General features: G+C 45.3%; 1 protein-coding gene across 3 annotated transcripts in view; it reads right to left on the bottom strand.

Annotated features, from left to right (window-relative positions):
- The window catches only part of LOC119341605 (ubiquitin-like-specific protease 1D), a 15,808-nt gene extending 5,589 nt beyond the window's left edge, over nucleotides 1-10,219 (bottom strand). The window contains exons 1-9 of one of the 3 annotated variants that reach the window (XM_037613474.1): nucleotides 9,812-10,219; nucleotides 8,209-8,260; nucleotides 7,384-7,460; nucleotides 6,984-7,219; nucleotides 5,882-5,930; nucleotides 1,106-1,176; nucleotides 928-957; nucleotides 747-842; nucleotides 565-664 (exon numbers count right to left, since the gene is read on the bottom strand). In XM_037613474.1, the coding sequence (XP_037469371.1) occupies nucleotides 565-664; nucleotides 747-842; nucleotides 928-957; nucleotides 1,106-1,176; nucleotides 5,882-5,930; nucleotides 6,984-7,219; nucleotides 7,384-7,460; nucleotides 8,209-8,260; nucleotides 9,812-10,111 (1,011 nt within the window). In that variant the 5' untranslated portion in view covers nucleotides 10,112-10,219. The remainder of the gene's footprint in view (nucleotides 1-564; nucleotides 665-746; nucleotides 843-927; nucleotides 958-1,105; nucleotides 1,177-5,881; nucleotides 5,931-6,983; nucleotides 7,220-7,383; nucleotides 7,461-8,208; nucleotides 8,261-9,811) is intronic. The other 2 variants (XM_037613476.1, XM_037613477.1) reach the window with 2 other exon arrangements.
- Between the last annotated feature and the right edge of the window lie 12,503 nt (nucleotides 10,220-22,722).

Here is a 22,722-nt window from a genome sequence, read left to right as displayed (position 1 = left end):
ACTCTACACTTCTTGGTCTGAGGTTTATGTATGTGCTTTCATTCTTGTACAGTTGTATATATATTTGCACAGGCAGTACAGTCCAAAAAGCTCTGTTCATGACATGCTGCACTCGGACAAGGGGCAAAAAAGAACCTAATACTCAATAAGCCTTAAAATAAAGACAGATTTTTCATATTCTTAACATCACAGCCTTTCCTGTGCCTAAATGGGCAGTGAATAAGAATGGGAAAAAAAATGGATCTTTTGTGTGGCACTGTACGGATGAGAAGCATTATTTCCTTGATCGAATGCACAGCAGTCTGCCATTTCCATAAGAAAATTATTTCTTATTCTACAACATAATCACACTTGTACAAGAGAAGCATCAAGCATATCTAGCCTTCTAGGTACTCAGCTTGGAAACCCAGTATGGGTTATTGTCACGCTAGCCATGGCCTACCCCATCGTAACCTAGGTCGTGACAGTTATGTACTAGAATAGAACACAGCAACTGTAGCAATCAAAGTATAGAATACTGAGCCAGTAAAGACAATACAATTTAGAAATTTACTGCAGAGTTACCTTTGATTTCAGGGCTTCAAGTTTCTTGAAGAAGTATGTATTAAAAATGTGATACTTGCCTCTTTGTGTGCTAATCGATGACATTGGCCCTTGCAGGTACCTACAAGATGTATAGTTATGACTTCAACTGTTACGAGAAAGGAAATGAATGAGGAATCTAGAAACTAAAGAACGATACTTACATAATGTAGAAGTTCATTATAGTTGAGGAAAGTAACGATTCAGGCTCAAGGCATTTTATATCATCATGAGAAAGCTCAATAGAATTTGAGTGTTCGCTGCCGGCAAGGCAAAAAGAAAATAATCATCAACTATGCACAAAAACATTAAGCTCGGTGGGTTTAAAAAAATTCAAATGCTAACCTTGAAGGATAATATATCTTCATTGCATCCCTAATGAAGTATCAGAATTAAGTTAATAATCTCAAAAACTTTAAACATACATAATATTATTATATTTCATATGCGAGTCACAGGTTGACCACACAAATTGTGCTGTCCCCAATATCGGAGCACACATGGGAAATTGACAAATTGTTACCATTTAGTGGTTGGCTTCTCTGCAGATTCCGAATGGTGTGCATCTGCATCGAGTAGAACCACCTCTTGAGCCTGAACCGGTGCAAAAATCAGACCAAACTAGTCAGAAGAGTTACCTCATCATGGTTGCAAGCAAATCATAACTTGCTTAGCTTACTCTTTCTAGAAGCTGACACGGACAGATATTTACTAATGGTTAGCTGGTTACAGTATGATTCACTAAGAAAATAATCAATAACCCCAAAAAGAGAAGTAAAAGCACTTAAATTGTACTCCCTCCGTTCCAAATTACTTGTCGTGGTTTTAGTTCAATTTGAACTAAAACCACGACGAGTAATTTGGAACGGAGGGAGTATTAGGTTGTTGTGATCACTACTGCCAAAAAGAAAGTTGTTGTAATTGCAGGATAGCAGACCTAACATCTAACTGAAGACCTATCCTAATCCTTTGCTAGTACTGAAAACAGTCAGTCTTTCTTTCTTTTTTCTGGCACTCCCCCAAAAAATTATGATCCTCTCATTAACAACTGCCACACACATCATGGTTCAAAATTATGACTTCCTAGTTCCTCCTAGTTACTACGCATACCAGATACTACCATCACTCCAGAAGTTTTTTTTTTATTAGGCATGGCCCTATGACACACAGCTTTCCCTGCGTCTTGTCAGCAATAGTAGGAGACAATAGCTCACATGCTAGGATCGGTATCTAATTCATCTAGTTTCTTCTTGCAGCTCCCTTTTTTCATTTTTCTTTCAGAGGGCCGCAAGAAAGCTACCAGGTTAATTTTCAGAGATGATTTCTCTCCATATTTTTATTTATTTTCTTTGATAAAGGTGATCTGTGCCTGTAGATCAGTATTTTTTTTTCTACTGGCGGCATCAAATGGAGATGGCCGCCGTCTGGTGACGGTTTTCTTCATCTAATCCCCTTGGCTTAATCTTGTGCCATGGTCCATGCCTGTTGTCCCAACATTTACATGTAGACATTGCACACTGTACTGCCTCTAGAACCTTCGGAAAAATTCATGAATGTACGAGATGAGTGTAGTACACCATCTGCAATCGTGCAACAAAATCCAGCTTACGCTTAGAGCAACTCCAACGCTGCGACCCATTTCGTCCGCGCGTGTCCGTTTGGGTCGAAACGGACACAAAAGTCGGCCCAACGCGCCGACCCAAACGGACGCGCGTCCGCTTTTTGTCCGCCACGCGACCCATTTCAGGCCCAAATTTGGGCCTCATTTGCATCGGCACGGGCATGAAACGGATGGGCGCGACGCCCGCCTACTCCTCTCCCGGCCCGCCAATGGTGACAAATTGAACATTCCATCTTCCTCCCATCAACAGCCAGCACACCCGGCCGCCCCACCCGTCGCTGCCGCCGCCCAGTTCCGGTGCCCAAGCCAGCTGTCCGCACCCACATACCTGCCCCGCAGCACGCCACCTTCCAACGTCGCCGCCGCAACCGCCTCGCCCCACCGCCGCCGCAGCATCCCCGACGTCGCTGCCAGCACCACCTCGCATTGTTTTCAAGGCGTCGGGTGCCCCCAGGAGCCAAGGCGTCGGCCTTGCCTTACCTGTGTGTCTAAGGCGTCCGCCATAGTCCATAAGGCGTCCAAGGCGTCCGCCTAGGCGCCACTCTGCCTGCCTTAGGCAAATGAGGATGCCTTAGACAGGGCTGGGAGGTTCAGGCGGGAAACAGAGATCTGGGAGGGAAGAAAAGGGCGGGAGCCAACAGTTACTAGCAGGGAGAGAGAGAGAGCTGTAACCAGTTTCAGTTTCCCCCCACCCCCACCTCAGGCTGGATCTGAGCTTCTCCCCTCCTCTACAGCAGCTTCCCCCCTCCTCTACGGCAGATCCCCATCCCCCTCCTCTCCTGCAGTTCCTCCTCCCCCTCCTCTCCTGCAGTTCTCCCTCCTCCAGGACAGCAAGCAAGCAGCACCTCTCCAAGACAGCAGGCAGCAGCAAGCTGTGTATGGCTGTATGCCTAGTTGCCTAATGCCTACCAAATTCTACTTAATTCTGTTGCATAGAACTCTCTAAGGCGTCGCCTCGCCTTATGCCTTAGCGTGTAGGCAGTGAGGCGCCCCCCCAGCGCCTCGCCTCGCCTTACCGCCTTAAAAACAATGCCACCTTGCCCCACGCCCGGCCCTGCCTGAAGCGGGGATTTCCGGGGATGCTTGGTAGCATAGATTGTATGCACTTGGAGTGGAAGAACTGCTCTTCTGCTTGGCAGGGGCAGTATAGGGGCCATGTTAAAGCTTGCACCATCATATTCGAGGCCGTGGCTTCACAAGATCTCTGGATTTGGCACTCTTTCTTCGGCATGGCCGGATCTCACAACGATATCAACATGCTTCAACGCTCTCTGGTGTTTGCAAGGCTTGCAGAAGGCAACAGCCCGGAGGTCAATGCTCAGATCAATGGCCACAACTACAATAAAGGATACTACCTAGCTGACGCCTGAGCGGTATATATCCTCAGTGGACTACTCTTGTGAAGACAATCCCCAACCCTATAGGAGAGAAGAGGAAGAGAGTGCTAGGAATGATGTCGAGCGTGCCTTTGGTGTTCTGCAATCTCGATGCGGCATCATTTGGTAGCCTGCTAGAACATGGAGCACCAAAAAGTTGTGGGAGGTGATGACTACTTGTGTGATCATGCACAATATGATCGTAGAGGATGAGCGCCCGGAACGTATCTATGACCAAGGGTTTCAATTTCAGGATGACAATGTTGTGCCTGAGCATGGAGGAGCGGCAACATTTGCACGGTTCACCGAATTTCATCATCAAATGCGTGATTGGGAAACTCACATTCAGCTGCAAGATGATTTGGTTGACCATATCTGGGCTCACGTTGGCAACCAGTAGATGTATCCACTATCTTTTTTTTAATGTATTTGAGACGGTTAATTTTTTATTTGGTTGAGATATTCATATTTTGTTTGAATTATGTAAACTAGGGTCAAATTTCCATATGTTTGCAAAAAAACACGGCAGCGCGAGGACGAAAATGCATCCACGTGTTGGGCGCACGGCCGACCCAAACGCAGAAGGGGCGGACGACGAGCGAGCAGCCGACCCAAGCGGACAAAAAGCGGGGATAAAACGCGCGTCCGTTTGGGTCGGCGCGTTGGAGTTGCTCTTAGAACTGCATACTGCAACTCTCTCACCAATTCGCTTTGTCCTTGGAAAATTGAACTTCTTTCGAAAAGATTATAGATGTAGTACAGTGCACCAAGTAATTATCTTATTTTAATCTTACAAGCTAACTATGTACAGGCGCAATCTGGTAAAATACATTCAGATGTCAGGTCTTCCCACTCCTATCCTATATTTGCTCCCGAATTAAATGTCACAAAGTGGCCATGGACATCTTCTCTTTTTTGTCTTTATACTTTTTTGTTCATCTTAAGAATTAAGATCCTGAGTGGCTACTTGAGCATGTGTTTGCATTATCGTGCTTTAACCTGTATTGTGTCTGTCCTTTCCACTACATATGATCTCTAGAGAATCAGAAGTAATAATTTCGCAAACCCCATTACGGTTTCAATAACTGAAGATGTATAGCCTCAAACAAATTTTATTTTTATGAAGTGGTGCATCACGACCAGAGAAACTGTGGCCCAGATCCAGACAAACCACAAAGCTTGTAATTATGACCCGATACATTTGCCACCCTACAACTACAGTTGAATTCTCTACCAAAAATTTTTAAGTGTGCACCGCGTTAATGGAGGTGTCACTCATTTGGATTAAGTAGCATAAACTTTGAAAAAAAAAATCTCCATCGGCACTTACGCACCTGAACGTCACCCAGGAACGGAGACTAAGCAAGTTGCAACGAAAAACTGGATAATATGACAACACAACGCCTATACTGAGCCACATGGTACAGAAGAAAAATGTGGCAGAACTGATGAAGGCAGCCATTTGACACCACTATGCAACACTAAGATTCAAACCGGTGAACATATTTTTGATAACGACATGGAAGGAAATTAGCACTATGCGGTGTTTACATAGGTAGCACACAGCAGTCAATTTTGTCCTATGTTTACGTAATTTTGTGCGCAAGTATGACTACGTAATTTTTTACTGGTCAAACTACTACCTCCATTCACAAATAAATATTGCTTTAGAAACCATTGCCAAAAGTACATACATTGTCCAGAAATAGTATAGAATCGTCACAGAAAGATACTTCCATACACTTGAGTACTATGATTGGACAGCCAAAGCTGTATCGCGAAGACCATGACAATGTATTTGGGAATGGGGGAAGTATATAAACTAATGGTCATGCCGACAGTTTGACCAGCATGCTCTTGGAACTGACATTGCATATTTGCATTGGACTAGAGGATAATATGCAGCTGAACCTCAACAACATGGTTGTCGGTTTAAAGTGCTTAATACAACGAGACTCAACCCCATCACAACAATAGAAAGGTCACATGTTGATGTTATGCTACTTATAAATGTCTGTAGAGGGCCACAGGTTGAAGGTCCAATGTTGGCCCATGAGAAAAAAGGTGACGCTATCATTACACTCAATGATTTTCTTCAAAATTAAGTTCTAGTAATATTTCCGTATTATAACCAGTATGAGAGTCATTTTAAAACAAAACCCCTTTTCTAGTATCTACTGCCAAAATCATGAGCAGCTGGGGCTCTGTCAATCATAATAATACTTCAATAATAATAATCATAAAAGAGCACACTGGCGGCCATGATGGTAGAAGTCATAGAAACTAAAATGTATTTACAAACCTTTCTTGGTCTCAATCGCATTGAGAAGTTTACTGAGTCATCTCCTTTCCTGGAAGAGGTAGGTTGCATGATTCAGTACAATGAAAATTTCAAAAAGGGCAACCTGGTGCATGTAGCTCCCGCTTGCGCAGGGTCCAGGGAAGGGTCCGACCATTTTGGGTCTATAGTACGCAGCCTTTCCCTACATTTCTGTAAGAGGCTGTTTCCAGGACTTGAACCCATGACCTCATGGTCACAAGGCAGCAGCTTTACCACTGCGCCAAGGCTCCCCTTCAGTACAATGAAAATTTCACATAATAGATAATAAAAATTAGCACAACCATGCATGCATGAGATGTGGTATATATACAGCATTCTACCAATTGATCAGCAAAGTACAATTGGACAAGGACAGGGGTATGATCACAGTCAGATATGTTACACAACAGGTTAAGTAACTGGGGAATGCATAGGGACGTGACTGATGAATACTGGAAATATCCTTGCAGAAGTTAAATCAGATTATTTGAAGAATCGCATGTTCTCTTGTTAATTTGCTGTGTGTCCCTTTTCATTACATGTCAGTTTGACCTTGTACTTTTGAGTAATATATGTATTGTATTTGAATTTGATAATGATGGACAAAACAACATTCAAACAATGAATTGATTGATTAGAAAACAATAACAAAGTTGAGCACAAGAGAGCAATAATCTGCCTTCCTTGAACCAATAGCATGACCACTTAAGCACACACTACCTAGCTTTCCATGGGCAGGTGTATTGTAAGTCAAACATTAAATAAGTTTGACTCCTCTGTACTCCTAAAAACTACACCGAGAGCCCTTGTAGTTCAAATCATAAATTTTGTATTTCCTGGTAGAGGTATCTTCAAGTCGGTGTGTTTGGTATTTACTAAAAGTAGTAAGTTATCTAACAGAACCTTTTACATCTACCATGGAAGCTATCACTGTACCGTATGAAGAATAAGAATTTTGATAGGTTTATGCACCATGTGCAGCAAGCCATGTCTATTTAAAGTTAGTTAACAACATATCATTACCAATTAAAACAAATGGACTGCAGGTTAACACAATGAAACAGAAGAGCGTATACATACTAACCTTTTACGAGGTGTGTTAGCATTTTCACGTATCCTAATATCGCCATTATCCTTGCAGTCATCGTCAGAAGACATATTTTCCACGTCGATTGAGTTGTCGATACATAATACTTTGGGAGGCGTTGGTTGTGCATTGGTTTTGCAAGATTCACTCACTTCATACGACTTCCCTTTATTTTTTACTGGCGTTTTAGTCTTGCCAGGGCATACACTTGTTATCTCCACATCGATGCCTGCCTAACGTACAGAAAATTCAACACTTGCACAAAATACACAGATTTAAGTACCATAGGACAGGCCCCGTGCTAGGAGCTCCCACACCAGGTGAGGTGTGGGGAAGGATTATACGAGGCAAGCCTAACCCATGGAACTCATTAATTACCATGCAACACATTAATTACCTCATCATCCACCTCAAATGCGGAAAGGAAATCAGATTTGGTTACTCCATGATTTTCATTGCATTTACTAGACAAACCTACAAGTCGTAAAGAAAATTAAAATTTTGAATAGCAAATTAATTAATAACGAGTATAACAGAAATTTATGTTGGAAAAATGGTCAACATGTTATGAGTTTATTAGGAAATGTGATACGACGACTAGTCAGACCTTCTGGTGTTCAATCTTTTAATCGAGTCGGACAGTGGCTTGCCTAATTATACATAGTGAAACCAATATAAAGTCTGAGTAAATTCAAAAGGCATTCATTTCGGTTTTTGATATAGCTGCGGGCACAACACAATTTGACAATAGTAGCTCCAGCTTTGGGTACATTTTCTTTACCCAAAGTATTTATTGATTTCATCAATTTCAATAGCAAATACAAAATTGCATGGCACTGAAGTGACTAACGTAGATCATTATTCATGTGCATTTGATCAATATGGCAAATGGTTTAGGTTGTACTAGATGGTTTATTAAGTACAGCACGGAACTGGCAATTTTCTTAAAAGGACAAAAGAGAAAGACCCAAAAGACGTTATACCAACATGGTAAAATAACATTGCAGCACTGCAGTAAGCAATAATATTAGATGGAGCATCTAAAAAAGATAAGCAGGCAGGGATTTTAGGTCCACAATATCTAGTTATTCAGAATTATTACCCAACTACAAAAATTGATGTGATGAAAACAAGTATTCCAAAAATGGATTTTCCAGGAGATGGTAGTGTGCAGAAAGTTTCAAATATGATACATTGTCAAAACAGTAAATCAATCACATACCAGACGGTTCTGCACAACTTGACTGGATCATCCGTTCGCCTCTAGTGCCATCCTGCAAGGGAGCATTCCATGATTAGGCTTAGAGTGCTAGACAGCTCAGAACGCTTACTGTACATATTCACAACCATAGCAAGGTGGCGACGGCCAATCGACCACGCAAAGGTCCATCCAACGACTCCAGTGGTCACTGGCGAGCCAGCAACCAACATAGCCGAAGAAGAATATCACTTCTATACTTGTGGAGATTTTATTTGGTTGGCATATCACAAAAACCAACTTTCAAATGCATTAAAATTAAAAATATGGATTAAATAGAAAAGAACACAAATACACCGCCCTATGGTTAGCCCACTTTACATATCACATGAGGCAATTCTTGTTAATTTTTTACAGATTCTCCTTAATCAGACACAGGCCATGATTCGCTGATTGACTCAAAGGAAAGTTTAAACATATCGAAAGAAAGATGGAAAGCTGCTGCTATTTTGTCACCAAAGTAACAGATTAAAAGATTAACGCTGTCTGTGGTAAAAAGCAAGAGAAAACGGATGGTAGGAGAGGTTTTAATTTTGATTTCAGGTAGAAAATACAGGAATATCATTGTCCACAGAGATGAAAAAAACCTTTCTGTTTTCAATAACTACCGCCATACACAAGCAAGATGATAACATGGAATTCTACCACTGGTGAACACAGCAGCATACCGCCACTTCAGCATGCGGAGCAGGTGCACAAATTCGTGTATCTCCAATCTTTTCCATGTCGTTGCCCGCTCCGTTTTCCCGCGCAAAATCACTTGGGAGGTGGACGGCTGATGGGGTTTACTCCTCTCGCTCAGCATATAGGGTGAAGTTCGAAGGGTCCTTCAACTCCCATCAACCACGATGCGGTTTGGAGGGCTGACGCAAAAGTCAAAACATAAGTGCAGATTTATCACTTGGCTTCCCTTCCAGAAGCAAATCTTCACCTCTGATCAGCTGTTTGCTTAAGGTTGGTCACCTTATGCAGCTCTCAATGAGTCATGGTGATATGCTTTGGCCATTAGGTGCCCTCTCTATTGGACTTTCCGCTAGAGATCAGACTTGCTCGCGCCAGAGCCGCGGAACCACCACATTCAGGATTGGTGGGACAAGGCCCATGCATATGTTACTGAGAAGGAGCAAATAGCTTTAGATGGAATCAAACTTTCACCCTTTGGAACATTTGGAAGGAAAGGAATGCTCGAAGTTTTTAACTCTGCTTATGGCTCGATGCAAGTTGTTTCCTATGCCAAGTAGGAAGATACTACGACCTGGTGCTTTGCCATGGCAGGGTGGCCCTTTGGTGACCATGGCTAGTAGGTTTTGGCTGTGCTTTTTCTCCTGCTTACAGAATTTGGCAGTGCCCCTACCGTTCCATAGAAAAAAGCACAAATGCATATGGCTTGCAGGCATTTTATGGAACGGAAGTTTGAGAACCCTAAGGCTTTACCTGCCTCTCCAATCTACCCCAAGGCAGACCCATCCCAAATCCCAAATTCGGAAGAACCAAGGCAAAGATCAAAAAATTAATCCACGCTGCCGCACACCAAGATAATAAATACAGAACTGGAAGATAGTTTTACCGGCTCGCCTAGGCGGCCTTGCGGACGCGGTGGCCGCGGCCGTGGCCGGAGAGAGGCCGAGTCCGAGGCCAAGCGAGTGCGGCGGTCGAGCTCGCCGCGGACGGCGCGGAGCGAGCGGCAGTACTTCTTCCCACCGTCCGGGAGGATGCCGGGGAATTTGTTGAGGCCGTCCTGTAGGCGTTTGAACCTCTCCTTCAGCGCCTGGTCCGACATGCCGCGAAGCTCGTCACCGATCCTCACCCCCGCATCCTCGTCCCCCTCCTCGCCGCTGGGGAGCGGCTCCGACGAAGCCGTGGCCATCGCATTCACCGCGGCGCGGCGCGGCTCGCCGAGGGGACGGGGTCGAGGAGAAGTTGGGGTTGGGGAAGAGAAAGAGGAGGCGGCGGAGGAGAAGTCGACGATGCTGACAGCTGGGGCCTCAGGCATATTAGAGGAGGGTCTTCTCGCAAAAATAAACGGAGGAGGGTATCGGAGCATATAGCATATACTCCCTCCGTTCCTAAATATTTGTTCCCAATAATGGTCTTTTGATGCGCTGGAATGTAAAAACGCCGAATAGAAACATTATAAGGTATTTTGAATATTTTAATATGGACTACATATATGAACTCAAATAAGTGAACAAATCGAGAAAGAAGAAACGAAGCACCCGTCGGGCACTCACAGAGTTTAGCAACTTCTGGCCGTCCGATCATTTTCGTGATGCGTTCTCGGCTGTCGGATCGAGCTCCCGGACGATCTGGGCCGCCAGATCAAAACTGAGCCCCCTCAGCAGTGAACAGTTTCACCTCGGTCGTGCCACCGCCTGTAATTTTGCTACCCCGCCGAGGGCATTTTGGTCGTTTCGCGTACTAGGGTATAAAAAGAGTGTTGCTGCCGTGGGATGACCTAGCCGCCTCCTCCCTCCCACACTCGCGCCTCCCCCGTGCCTCTCTCCCTCCAAACCCTAACCCACGCCGGCCTCCCTGCCCCGCCGCGTCATCTCCTTCGCCTCCCGGAGCTCGGCCCGAGATTGGTGGCGTGTGGTTCCTCGCGGTCTTCCTCCCGCTGCTCTGGGTGGCGCACCGCCTCCATCGCCGGCAGGAGGGGCCATGGTGGACGCTGGACAGCCCGGCTACCAGGAGCTCGCGTCGCCCAGCTTGTGGGTCACCTCCCTCCTCCTCCCCATCGGGACTGGGCAGGAGGATGAGCGTCAGCGCGCCGCCGCCGCACACCCCCTGTCGCCGCTGTCACTGGTGCTCGCCCCGGCCCCCATCCTCGACCTCACGCCGCCATCGTCTCCTTCCTGCCCCCTTGGCACTCGGTAGGAGGAGCACAGGAAGCTCGTGAGGCCGAGCAGGAGGATGAGCGCCCTCCCTCGCGTCCGCCTCAGTGGCTGCCGCTGTCGCTGCCGACGAGAACGTCTACTGCCCTGGGGCTTGCCACTGTCTGTTGCTCACCTCTGATTTTTTGTCTTTCTTTTCTTGCAAATTCGTCCATTGTCACTGGTGCCTCCTTCCCTTTTGCGTCTCCATCCACGGATCAGTGGTTCAACCCTTCTCCTCCTTATTTTCACTCTTCTTCTGTTCTAGGGTCGGATATATACATGTATGGCCATGTGCTTTTTGTATTCTTATGCTATGGGCCAAAACAATTTGTGCTTGTTTTGAGTGGGGTGTGGACATTATGCCTTTTATTTTTTGGGTTGGACATTGGTAGGAACTGAAGCAGCACAAGGGTCGTAGAGGAGCAACTCCACCTTGCTGCTACAATATGTACATCACAAGTGTTGAAGGAACAGCTTCAACATGTTGCGCTAGATATCGCTCTAGAGGCGAATGTAGACTGATAGGGCAGCAAGAGTTCAATCCAGAACTCCTAGGGCACAAGATCTACTCCAAGATCTTAGATAAGAATAACAGGTTCTATTATAGGTAGGGGTACATAGTCTAGGTCCAAAGTAGAGGCGAGACCTCTATTTATAGGGCTTTAGGAAGCCTTCACATACTTCTACTTATAGCTGGAATACTCTAGAAACATTATTTAAGGTTCACCCTTCTACTCATAGCTACTCACAACTAGAAGACTCTAGAAAACAGTAGGTAGGATAAAGAAAAGAAAAGAAATACTAGACCACAACAGAAGTATCTAGAAGTAGCCAAACAGATTTGACATATGATTATATTTTCATGTTCCCCATCTTTTGTTCCTCATCATTCTCCACTGGTTGTTTGGAACTCGCCCTCGAGTTATCTTCATAGAGTGCTTCTTCTAGATGGTAGAGAGTCAAGTCCGCAACATTGAAAGTGTTGGAGATACCCATATCGCTTGGAAGATATATCACATAAGCATTATCATTTATCTTCCTCACGATAGAGAAGGGCACATACCTTCGTTGCCTAAGTTTCCCTTTAACAACTAAAGGAAGCCTCTCTTTTCGGAGGTAGACCATCACCTTATCACCGACTTGGAATGATTTTGGCCTCTTTTTGCAATCAACAAGTTGTTTATATTTCTGATTTTGTGCTTCCAAAGCGCCGCGAATCTCTTCAAATAACTCGGTGTAATTATCAGCAAAGGACAATGCTAATTTTGAGCTTCCCCTTGATGGCAGCTTCACCAGGTCCACCACATGTGTTGGAACTTTAGTGTAGACAACGGAAAAAGGGCTCCTTCCTGTGGATCTATGCTTGGAGTTATTGTAGGAGAACTCTGCGAGAGATAAAGCCAAATCCCATTGCCCCTTTCTTTCTCCACAAATGCAACTGATCAGATTACCCAAAAACTTGTTCACCACTTCCGTTTGTCTATCTGTTTGTGGATGAGCAGTGCTAGAAAATTTCAATTCATTGTTGAATTGCTTTCACAAAGTGAGCCAAATTGCAGCAAGGAACTTGCTATCAGGGTCTGAGACAATGGACCTTGGAACTCCATGAAGTCTGACCACTTCTTGAAAGAATAGGTTTGCCACATGATGAGCATCCGTTGTCTTGCGGCATGGGATGAAATGAGCCATCATAGAGAATCTATCCACGACCACAAATACAACATCACTTCCTCGTCTTGTTCTTGGCAAGCCCAAGACAAAGTCCATAGAAATGTCCTCCCATGGAGCAACAGGAACAGGCAAAGGCATGTATAACCCTGTGTTCTGGACTTAGCCTTTGCAGGTCTGACATACGGGGCACCATTGAATGAACTTTCCAGCATCTCTCTTTAGTTGTGGCCAAACGTAGCGAGTTTCTAGGTTAGCGATAGTCTTGTCCCGTCCAACATGGCCACTAAGATCACTTGAATGGAGCTCTCTAACCAGCATGTCACGTAGAGAACTTTGCACAAATGATCATTTTCAAAGAGATATCCATCTTGCATGAAATAGTCATCACCTAATGGTTGTCCGCTTGCATGCTTTACCAAACATGGCCAAAGTCTTCGTCACCCTCATACAACTCCTTTATTTGATCCATGCCCGGAAGTTCAGCTTCAAAAGAAGTCAGGAGGCATGCACAACGACTCAAAGCATCGACCACTCTGTTAGTTATTCCAGATTTATGCACGATGAGATAGTTGAACCTCTCCAGATATGTTGCCCATCTTGCTAGCATGCGGTCAACATGATTTTGATTTCTAAAATGCTTCAAGGATTGATGGTCGCTATAAACAATGAACTCTTTAGGCAGCAAATAGACCTCCCAAGTTTTCAACGCTCTAAAAACAGCGTATAGTTCTTGCTGATAGGTACTCCAATTCTGTCTAGCTTCACTTAACTTCTCACTAAAGAAAGCAATGGGCTTCCTTTCTTGAGATAGGACAGCTCCAATGCCTACCCCACTTGCATCACACTCCAACTCAAAAGTCTTGTTGAAATCAAGTAGTACCAAGACAGGAGCTTGTGATAGCTTTTGTTTAATCTCATTGAGCTCAATGTGACCAAGTGTCTGGTCACGGGATCATGCATTACAGTACGAGTAAAGTGACTTGCCGGTAACGAGATTAAACGAGGTATTGGGATACCGACGATCGACTCTCGGGCATGTAACGTACCGAATGACAAAGAGAATTTTATACAGGGTTGATTGAATCCTCGACATTGTGGTTCATCCGATGAGAGCATCGAGGAGCATGTGGGAGCCAACATGGGTATCCAGATCCCACTGTTGGTTATTGACTGGAGAGGCGTCTCGGTCATGTCTGCATGTCTCCCGAACCCGTAGGGTCTACACACTTAAGGTTCGGTGATGCTAGGGTTGTAGAGATATGAGTATGCAGTAAACCGAAAGTTGTTTGGAGTCCCGAATGAGATCCCGGACGTCACGAGGAGTTCCGGAATGGTTCGGAGGTAAAGAATTATATATAGGAAGTGAAGTTTTGGCCATCGGGAAAGTTTCGGGGGTTACCGGTATTGTACCGGGACCACCGGAAGGGTCCTGGGGGTCCATCGGGTGGGGCCACCTATCCCGGAGGGGCCCATGGGCTGAAGTGGGAGGGGAACCAGCCCCTGGTGGGCTGGTGCGCCCCCCCCCTTGGGCCCCCCCTGCGCCTAGGGTTGGAAACCCTAGGGTGGGGGCGCCTCCACTTGCCTTGGGGGGCAAGGCACCCCCTTGGCCGCCGCGCCCCCTAGGAGATCCCATCTCCTAGGGCCGGCGCCCCCCCTAGGGGCCCTATATAAAGAAGGGGGGAGGGAGGGCAGACGCACCCTTGCACTTGGTGCCTCCCTTCCCCCTTGCTACACCTCTCCCTCTCGCAGACGCTTGGCGAAGCCCTGCCGAGATCACTGCTGCATCCACCACCACGCCGTCGTGCTACTGGATCTTCATCAACCTCTCCTTCCCCCTTGCTGGATCAAGAAGGAGGAGATGTCTCACTGACCGTACGTGTGTTGAACGCGGAGGTGCCGTCCGTTCGGCGCTAGGATCTCTGGTGATTTGGATCACAACGAGTACGACTCCCTCAACCCCGTTCTCTTGAACGCTTCCGCTAGATCTACAAGGGTATGTAGATGCACTCCTCTCTCTCGTTGCTAGATGAACTCATAGATTGATATTGGTGAAACCATGGGAAAAATTTTATTTTCTGCAACGTTCCCCAACAGTGGCATCATGAGCTAGGTCTATGCGTAGTTCTCTTTGCACGAGTAGAACACAATTTTGTTGTGGGCGTAGATGTTGTCAACTTTCTTGCCACTACTAGTATTATTTTGCTTCAGCGGTATTGTGGGATGAAGCGGCCCGGACCGACCTTACACGTACGCTTACGTGAGACAGGTTCCACCGACTGACATGCACTAGTTGCATAAGGTGGCTAGCGGGTGTCTGTCTCTCCCACTTTAGTTGGAGCGGATTCAACGAAAAGGGTCCTTATGAAGGGTAAATAGAAGTTGACAAATCACGTTGTGGCTTTTACGTAGGTAAGAAAACGTTCTTGCTAGAACCCTATTGCAGCCACGTAAAACATGCAACAACAATTAGAGGACGTCTAACTTGTTTTTGCAGCATATGATTTGTGACGTGATATGGCCAAAAGTTGTGATGAATGATGAATGATATATTGTGATGTATGAGATCATGTTCTTGTAATAGGAATCACGACTTGCATGTCGATGAGTATGACAACCGGTAGGAGCCATAGGAGTTGTCTTAATTATTGTATGACCTGCGTGTCAATGATTTAACGCCATGTAATTACTTTACTTTATTGCTAAACCGTTAGCCATAGTAGTAGAAGTAATAGTTGGCGAGCAACTTCATGGAGACACGATGATGGAGATCATGATGATGGAGATCATGGTGTCATGCCGGTGACAAAGATGATCATGGAGCCCCGAAGATGGAGATCAAAGGAGCTATATGATATTGGCCATATCATGTCACTATTTAATTGCATGTGATGTTTATTATGTTTATGCATCTTGTTTACTTAGAACGACGGTAGTAAATAAGATGATCCCTCATAATAATTTCAAGAAAGTGTTCCCCCTAACTGTGCACCGTTGCGAAAGTTCGTCGTTTCGAAGCACCACGCGATGATCGGGTGTGATAGATTCTAACGTTCACATACAACGGGTGTAAGATAGATTTACACATGCAAAACACTTAGGTTAACTTGACGAGCCTAGCATGTACAGACATGGCCTCGGAACACAAGAGACTGAAAGGTCGAACATGAGTCGTATGGAAGATACGATCAACATGGAGATGTTCACCGATGATGACTAGTCCGTCTCGCGTGATGATCGGACACGGCCTAGTCGACTTGGATCATGTATCACTTAGATGACCAGAGGGATGTCTAATCTGAGTGGGAGTTCAGTAAATAATTTGATTAGATGAACTTAATTATCATGAACTTAGTCTAAAAACCTTTGCAAATATGTCTTGTAGATCAAATGGCCAACGTTCATGTCCACCTCAACTTCAACGCGTTCCTAGAGAAAACCAAGCTGAAAGATGATGGCAGCAACTATACGGACTGGGTCCGGAACCTGAGGATCATCCTCATAGCTGCTGTGACGCCCGGGTAATTAAGCTACAGTGATCCTCTGCTAGTGATGCCACGTCACCTCGATTATAGTTGCTAATCTCGAGTTAATTCAAAACCGATTCAAATTCAAATTTAAAATTTGGTAAATAATAAAAGTTTTCAAACATTAAAATAAAATTGTTCGGTTTGTACTAGATATTACATAGATAATTATGGTGTAGAAGACACAGTTTTATAAGATGCATAAATATTTTAAATTGAATTAAAACAGAGGAGAAAATAAATAAAAGAAAACAAACAAAACAAAAAAAAACACAGAAGACCAGAAACCCCCCCCCCCGCTGGGCCATGAGGCCCAGCTAGCTAGCTAGCCAACCGGCCCACCCCGGCCGTGGCCTATATGGCCTGCCTCTCCATTCCCCAAACCCTAACCCCCACTGCTCCCCCGATCCCCCCACTCGCCTCTCCCTCTCCCCCTCCTCCCGATCCCATCTGGATCGAGGAGGGGCTCAACCTCGATGCGCCGACGGCGACCACGCACCGCCCCGCCGCTGCACAACCACCTCGACGCCTGAGCCTCGCCAGCCTACTTCCTCGTCCCTGACCTGGACGCGTCAACCCCGACCCCGTCGCCGCCGCCCGGAGCTTCTCCGCCGGACCTCCCTCACCGGACTGCCGCCGCCTCGCCATATCTTCCTCGTCGGACCTCCCCTAACTCCGTCGAGCACACTGCCCCGTTCCCTACTCCCCCTTGTGAGCCCCGACCTCTCCTCTCTCCCCCTCGCTCGCTCACCGCGCCGTCTGCGTGGGAGTAGTTATGGGTATCCCGACGTCGTGGTATCAGCCGAAGCACTTCAGACGTCAGCGACGGAGCGGCGCGCGCCAAATTGGTCTGGAACGCCACTATGCTAGGTCTGCTTTCGGCCGCCCACGCAACATGCAGGTGTGCTCAGGGCGATGGGCCCAGACCCCTGCGCGCTTAGGTTTAGACCGGCGTGCTGGCCTCTCTGTTGTGCCTAGGTGGGGCTGCGACGTGTTGATCTTCCGAGGCCGGGCATGACCCAGGAAAGTGTGTCCGGCCAAATGGGATCGAGCGTGTTGGGTTATGTGGTGCACCCCTGCAGGGAAGTTAATCTATTCGAATAGCCGTGATCTTCGGTAACAGGACGACTTGGAGTTGTACCTTGACCTTATGACAACTAGAACCGGATACTTAATAAAACACACCCTTCCAAGTGCCAGATACAACCGGTGGTCGCTCTACCTCAGGGATATGAGGAGGGGATCGCCGGGTAGGATTATGCTATGCGATGCTACTGGAGATGCTACTTGGAGATGCTACTTGGAGATGCTATTTGGAGGACTTCAGTCTACTCTCTTCTACATGCTGTAAGACGGAGGCTGCCAGAAGCGTAGTCTTCGACAGGATTAGCTATCCCCCTCTTATTCTGGCATTCTGCAGTTCAGTCCACTGATATGGCCCTTTACACATATACCCATGCATATGTAGTGTAGTTCCTTGCTTGCGAGTACTTTGGATGAGTACTCACGGTTGCTTTCTCCCCCCTTTGTCCCCCTTTTCCTTTCTTTCTGGTTGTCGCAACCAGATGCTGGAGTCCAGGAGCCAGACGCCACCGTCGACGACGACCCCTACTACACCGGAGGCGCCTACTACTACGTGCATCCCGCTGATGACGACCAGGAGTAGTTAGGAGGATCCCAGGCAGGAGGCCTGCGCCTCTTTCGATCTGTATCCCACTTTGTGCTAGCCTTCTTAAGGCAACTTGTTTAACTTATGTCTGTACTCAGATATTGTTGCTTCCGCTGACTCGTCTATGATCGAGCACTTGTATTCGAGCCCTCGAGGCCCCTGGCTTGTATTATGATGCTTGTATGACTTATTTATGTTTTAGAGTTGTGTTGTGATATCTTCCCGTGAGTCCCTGATCTTGATCGTACACATTTGCGTGCATGATTAGTGTACGATTGAATCGGGGGCGTCACAAGTTGGTATCAGAGCCAACTGCCTGTAGGAATCCCCTTTTCCAACTCCTTGGCCGAAGTCGAGTCTAGTCGTTGAAAAACTTTTACTAACATGGCTGTGTGGCCCATGGGCCCACGTCGCCGTCGGGAGGTATTAGGATCTTTTATTCCTCGACCTTTACTCTGGGATTCTGAACCCTCTTCTATTCGGGTTAAACGATTTTTACTAAAAACTAACTTTAGGTTCTCGAAAATACTTTCTCCCGGAGAGCCCCTTCAGTCCAGATGGTCACCGACTGCATCAGAAGATTTCGGAGATACTCTTTGATATTCTCTCGAGACTTTGTGCCCATCACTTTTGCTATTCCCGACCACCGATAAATCCTTATGGATAACTACTTACACTTGCCATTCTTACGATCATTCCCCTTTGTTCTTGTTATTACAAGATACCCGAAGTTTTCTCTATTGTTCCGAGAATACTTCGTGCCTACTGCCTAGCAGTTCTTTGCCACATGAATACCCCTTCAAATAAATCCCCGCACTTGTCAAGTATCCGCTCATCCCCAGTTGTTCATGAGTCTCACAAAAGTCTTCAAAATACTATCCGATCTTCCGAAAATCCTCTGGAGCCTTTGGCTCTTGAAATTCTTGCTTGCTCGCATTATGGTTAATCCCATAAGTCTCGTAGTCTTAATGACATTCCTTGTCATTATCATTTTGAGTCTGTTGACTCAATATGTTTGCGAATGCACGCAATCATCATTGATCCTTATAAATTACTTCTCTGGCTAAGCTGCCATTCTTTTAACTGGAATTGGTTCTCGACCAATCCAATTGTCATTGATTGTACCCTAGGGCTATTCAACTTATCCATCCCTAATCAGAGCATTGCTTTTGATCCCTTGATTTGGAAATCATAATTCCTTTGCATTTGACAATTGAGTTAGTTAGTTGTTTCTATAATCTGATCTCCTTGCATTCTTCTTCCTCTAGTTGAGTACCGCTACTCGTATCAGATCCTTTGTGGACTATCAAGTCCTTTGTTGGATTGTTATCCGACAGTGTCCTTCACATTTGTACACTTTGTGAGTTCTTCCCCTTATACATGATGCCCTTGTTAAGTTGTATCCTCTGCTTGGCCAACCATGCTCTGCTTTCGGGCTTGTGTTATTTACTCTGGAAACTTGTGGTATATGTTTCTAAGAAGCCCCTATGGGTTGAACATATGCCTTCTCTAAACCGTGTGAACCCGAAAGTTTTCACGAGTCATACTTATCTGGTATTGCACCAGGTAAAACTTTCAACAACTAATATCATCTTCGGAATACGAGAGGTGAATGGAAGATTATGCATTGAGGAAGTGGGAGTCGACCTTGAACTTGTGTTCATGCCCATGGACACGATGTAGATCTTATCATTAAAGCTTCTCTTAAATAAATTATTCCTTTGGTATAAGTTCACCTTATATCTAGGATCTGGCCTTTTGCAACCGTGGTTCCGACCATGATTGTTCTTCTTTGATCTCATTTCTCGGACAAGTTGAAACAATTGTCTTCTATGGATCAATACACCAGTCCAACCTTTACTTTGATCTTGTGTCGAGTATTACCCCCCTGGTATCTCGAGATTATCATGGAACTACATAACTTTTTATGAGTTCTTCATCAAGTGCTACCTTCCCACTGATTCCAATTTTTCGCGGGCTCTGAGTTATTGAACACTCAAAGACACCGATAACTGAACCGAGTCCGCTCTTCGGTTCAACAACTCTTCAGTAAGCTTCTATAAGTACGAGTTTGTACCCGATCACGCCATTCCTAGCCTGTTTGGCTATATCATTGTCGTGACGATTCTAACTGTGCTACCTGGTCCTTATTCTCGGAGCACCAATTTTCGACGATGAACTAACCTTACGTCGATCCTCATCGTCATATCATTTCGCATTGAACAACAAGCTTGGTTTCGAGTTTGTGTCGTACCCTTGGTTCCAATAACCTTTCACTTCATCATTACTTGACTTGATGTCGTTACCGATCGATTACATCTTCATGAACTCTCGCGACAAAGGTGTCGTGATCATCAACATTCTGAGCTCATCCAGGATATCAATTGAATTCATGATGAGACATACCATCCTTGCCCTCGATGAATTGTATTATCGTCGACCACTTTATTGCCCTCCCACCAACACAAGCTTGTTCATGTTTGGTGTTATACCTTGAGTTCCTTGCTATCCAGCAATTGTTCTTCTTTACCTTGGAGTATTACCATCCTTTATGTCAAGAATGTTCTGAGATTTGTACCACCTCTTGAGAATTCTTGACATAGAAATACTTCTCACCATCACCATTCTTTCTTGGTCCCCGTGTTAATTCCAACAAGTGAACGGTGTTGTTTGGATTCTTTCCTTCTAGCAACCCTATTTCTTTGAAGTGAATGGGCGATAGTTCATTCTAAGTCCTTCGCTAATTGAATCACCATTCTAACGTTGGCCGTGCAACCCAACCCATATTTCGGGTGCACCGTTCAACCAATGTTTAATTATGTATGTTTTCCTCGAGCATACCCATTATATCATTTGATCTGACAAATGTTATCTCCTTATCCACATAATTGTGGAGATCCATCTTTTGGATACCTCGATGAGTTATCACTGAGTCCATCAGTCACCTCCTCATCCTCTCCTTGGTTTAATGACGAACTATTGTTTCAGGAACCCGCTCCCATAGTTCATTTCCCGAGAATCTTACAATGTCATTTCGTCGATATGTGCCGCAGCTTTTCTTCTCGGACATCCTGAGTCTGAGGTATCATGACACCAATCGGATCTGAATCTTGGTCGGATATGATGGTTGGGACATTTTCCAAGAGTTATGATGTTGATCCTTCGATGACCCGGTAACATGATGTCATGCCTAGCACCCCCCCCCCCCGGCTGGAGGACCTATCATTATAGATTCCTTTTCAGCAAGGTTATCCGTTCATCCATGAGGAAATTGTAAGACTTAATCTACAAGTTATTCCTGATGGATCCTTCGTGTTTCCAAAGTCTGATCTTCACCTGAAGACCATGTCAATGCTATCTCGAAGCATGTCAATGGTACTCCGATTTTCAACAGGAACATTTGAAGCTCGATGCTAAATTTTATTTATCATTTATCCTAACACCGTTGTATGGGTAATGTCATGAAAATTCTCCCCCGTACCTAAAGAGTTTTCTACATTATATCCTGCCACGGATATCATGCTCTGCTTGTCCTTGGGAAGGATATATCCCTGAATTATGTGTTTAAACATGTTTTCCTTTCCATTGTTCTATTTGATCTGATGATCACCTTTTCCTTTCCATTGTTTTGTTTAACCTTTCTTGTGGTCTATATGATCTAAGCAATAATGTTCTCCTGCTTATGTAAACACCTCGGGGTACAACTCTGTCAGCAAGACCCTGTTACTATTGTTGAAAACATTCCGGTAACCACCGATGGACGAGAACTTTGCCTATTGGCCCGCCTCGTTCAACGAGCAGGAAAATGGTTCTCTTCGTCCCTCACCCTTGGTATCGATGTTGTTGCCGACATATCTGACAGGCTACCCTTTGACACACCTTACTATCATGACCGTGCAAAATGTCGGCCCCTTCCTACTTTCAACCACATGGTGGGCCCATAACCCACAGTTCCACAGGATCGAAACCTGACTCTCCTGCACCCCTGTTACTAAAGCTAATCCTCACGCTTGGCTTCGTATGAAAGATCACGAGCCACCTTCCTAGTGATCTATTCTGGTATCAGACGCAATGCTTATTCCCGTTGCTCTGAACCCCTTTCACGCCTTGTAACAGGCATCGAACGATTGCCTACCCGCTTGGAACTTCTCGTGGTACTTACTTACTTTGCTCTCGATAATTCGTTAAGTTTCAATTCGAGAGTTACTTTCCGCCACCTTCCCCGATCTTATCGACCAGATAGTTAACCTTGCAGAAGTTCGTTCTCCCTGTATGCCCACCCTTTATTCCTTCGTAAGTACGATGGAGTTCCGGAAGAAAGGACGCCGACTTCATCTTGATGACCTAAAGCAGCGAAATGAAGACATCAATGTATTGGACCGGCCTCTTCGAGAAGAGCAAGCCAGGATGAGAAGACCCGCTAGATTCGTTACCAAACTTCCCCCCTTACACCCCTCTTAAATCTCGGGACGAGATTTCTTGTAGTGGAGGAGAATTGTGACGCCCGGGTAATTAAGCTACAGTGATCCTCTGCTAGTGATGCCACGTCACCTCGATTATAGTTGCTAATCTCGAGTTAATTCGAAACCGATTCAAATTCAAATTTAAAATTTGGTAAATAATAAAAGTTTTCAAACATTAAAATAAAATTGTTCGGTTTGTACTAGATATTACATAGATAATTATGGTGTAGAAGACACAGTTTTATAAGATGCATAAATATTTTAAATTGAATTAAAAC

The sequence above is a fragment of the Triticum dicoccoides genome, chromosome 7B (genome assembly GCF_002162155.2).
Source record: "Triticum dicoccoides isolate Atlit2015 ecotype Zavitan chromosome 7B, WEW_v2.0, whole genome shotgun sequence".
NCBI lineage: Eukaryota > Viridiplantae > Streptophyta > Magnoliopsida > Poales > Poaceae > Triticum > Triticum dicoccoides.
The sequence above is the reverse complement of the archived record's forward strand: the minus strand, read 5'-3'. Positions and strand labels throughout refer to the sequence as shown.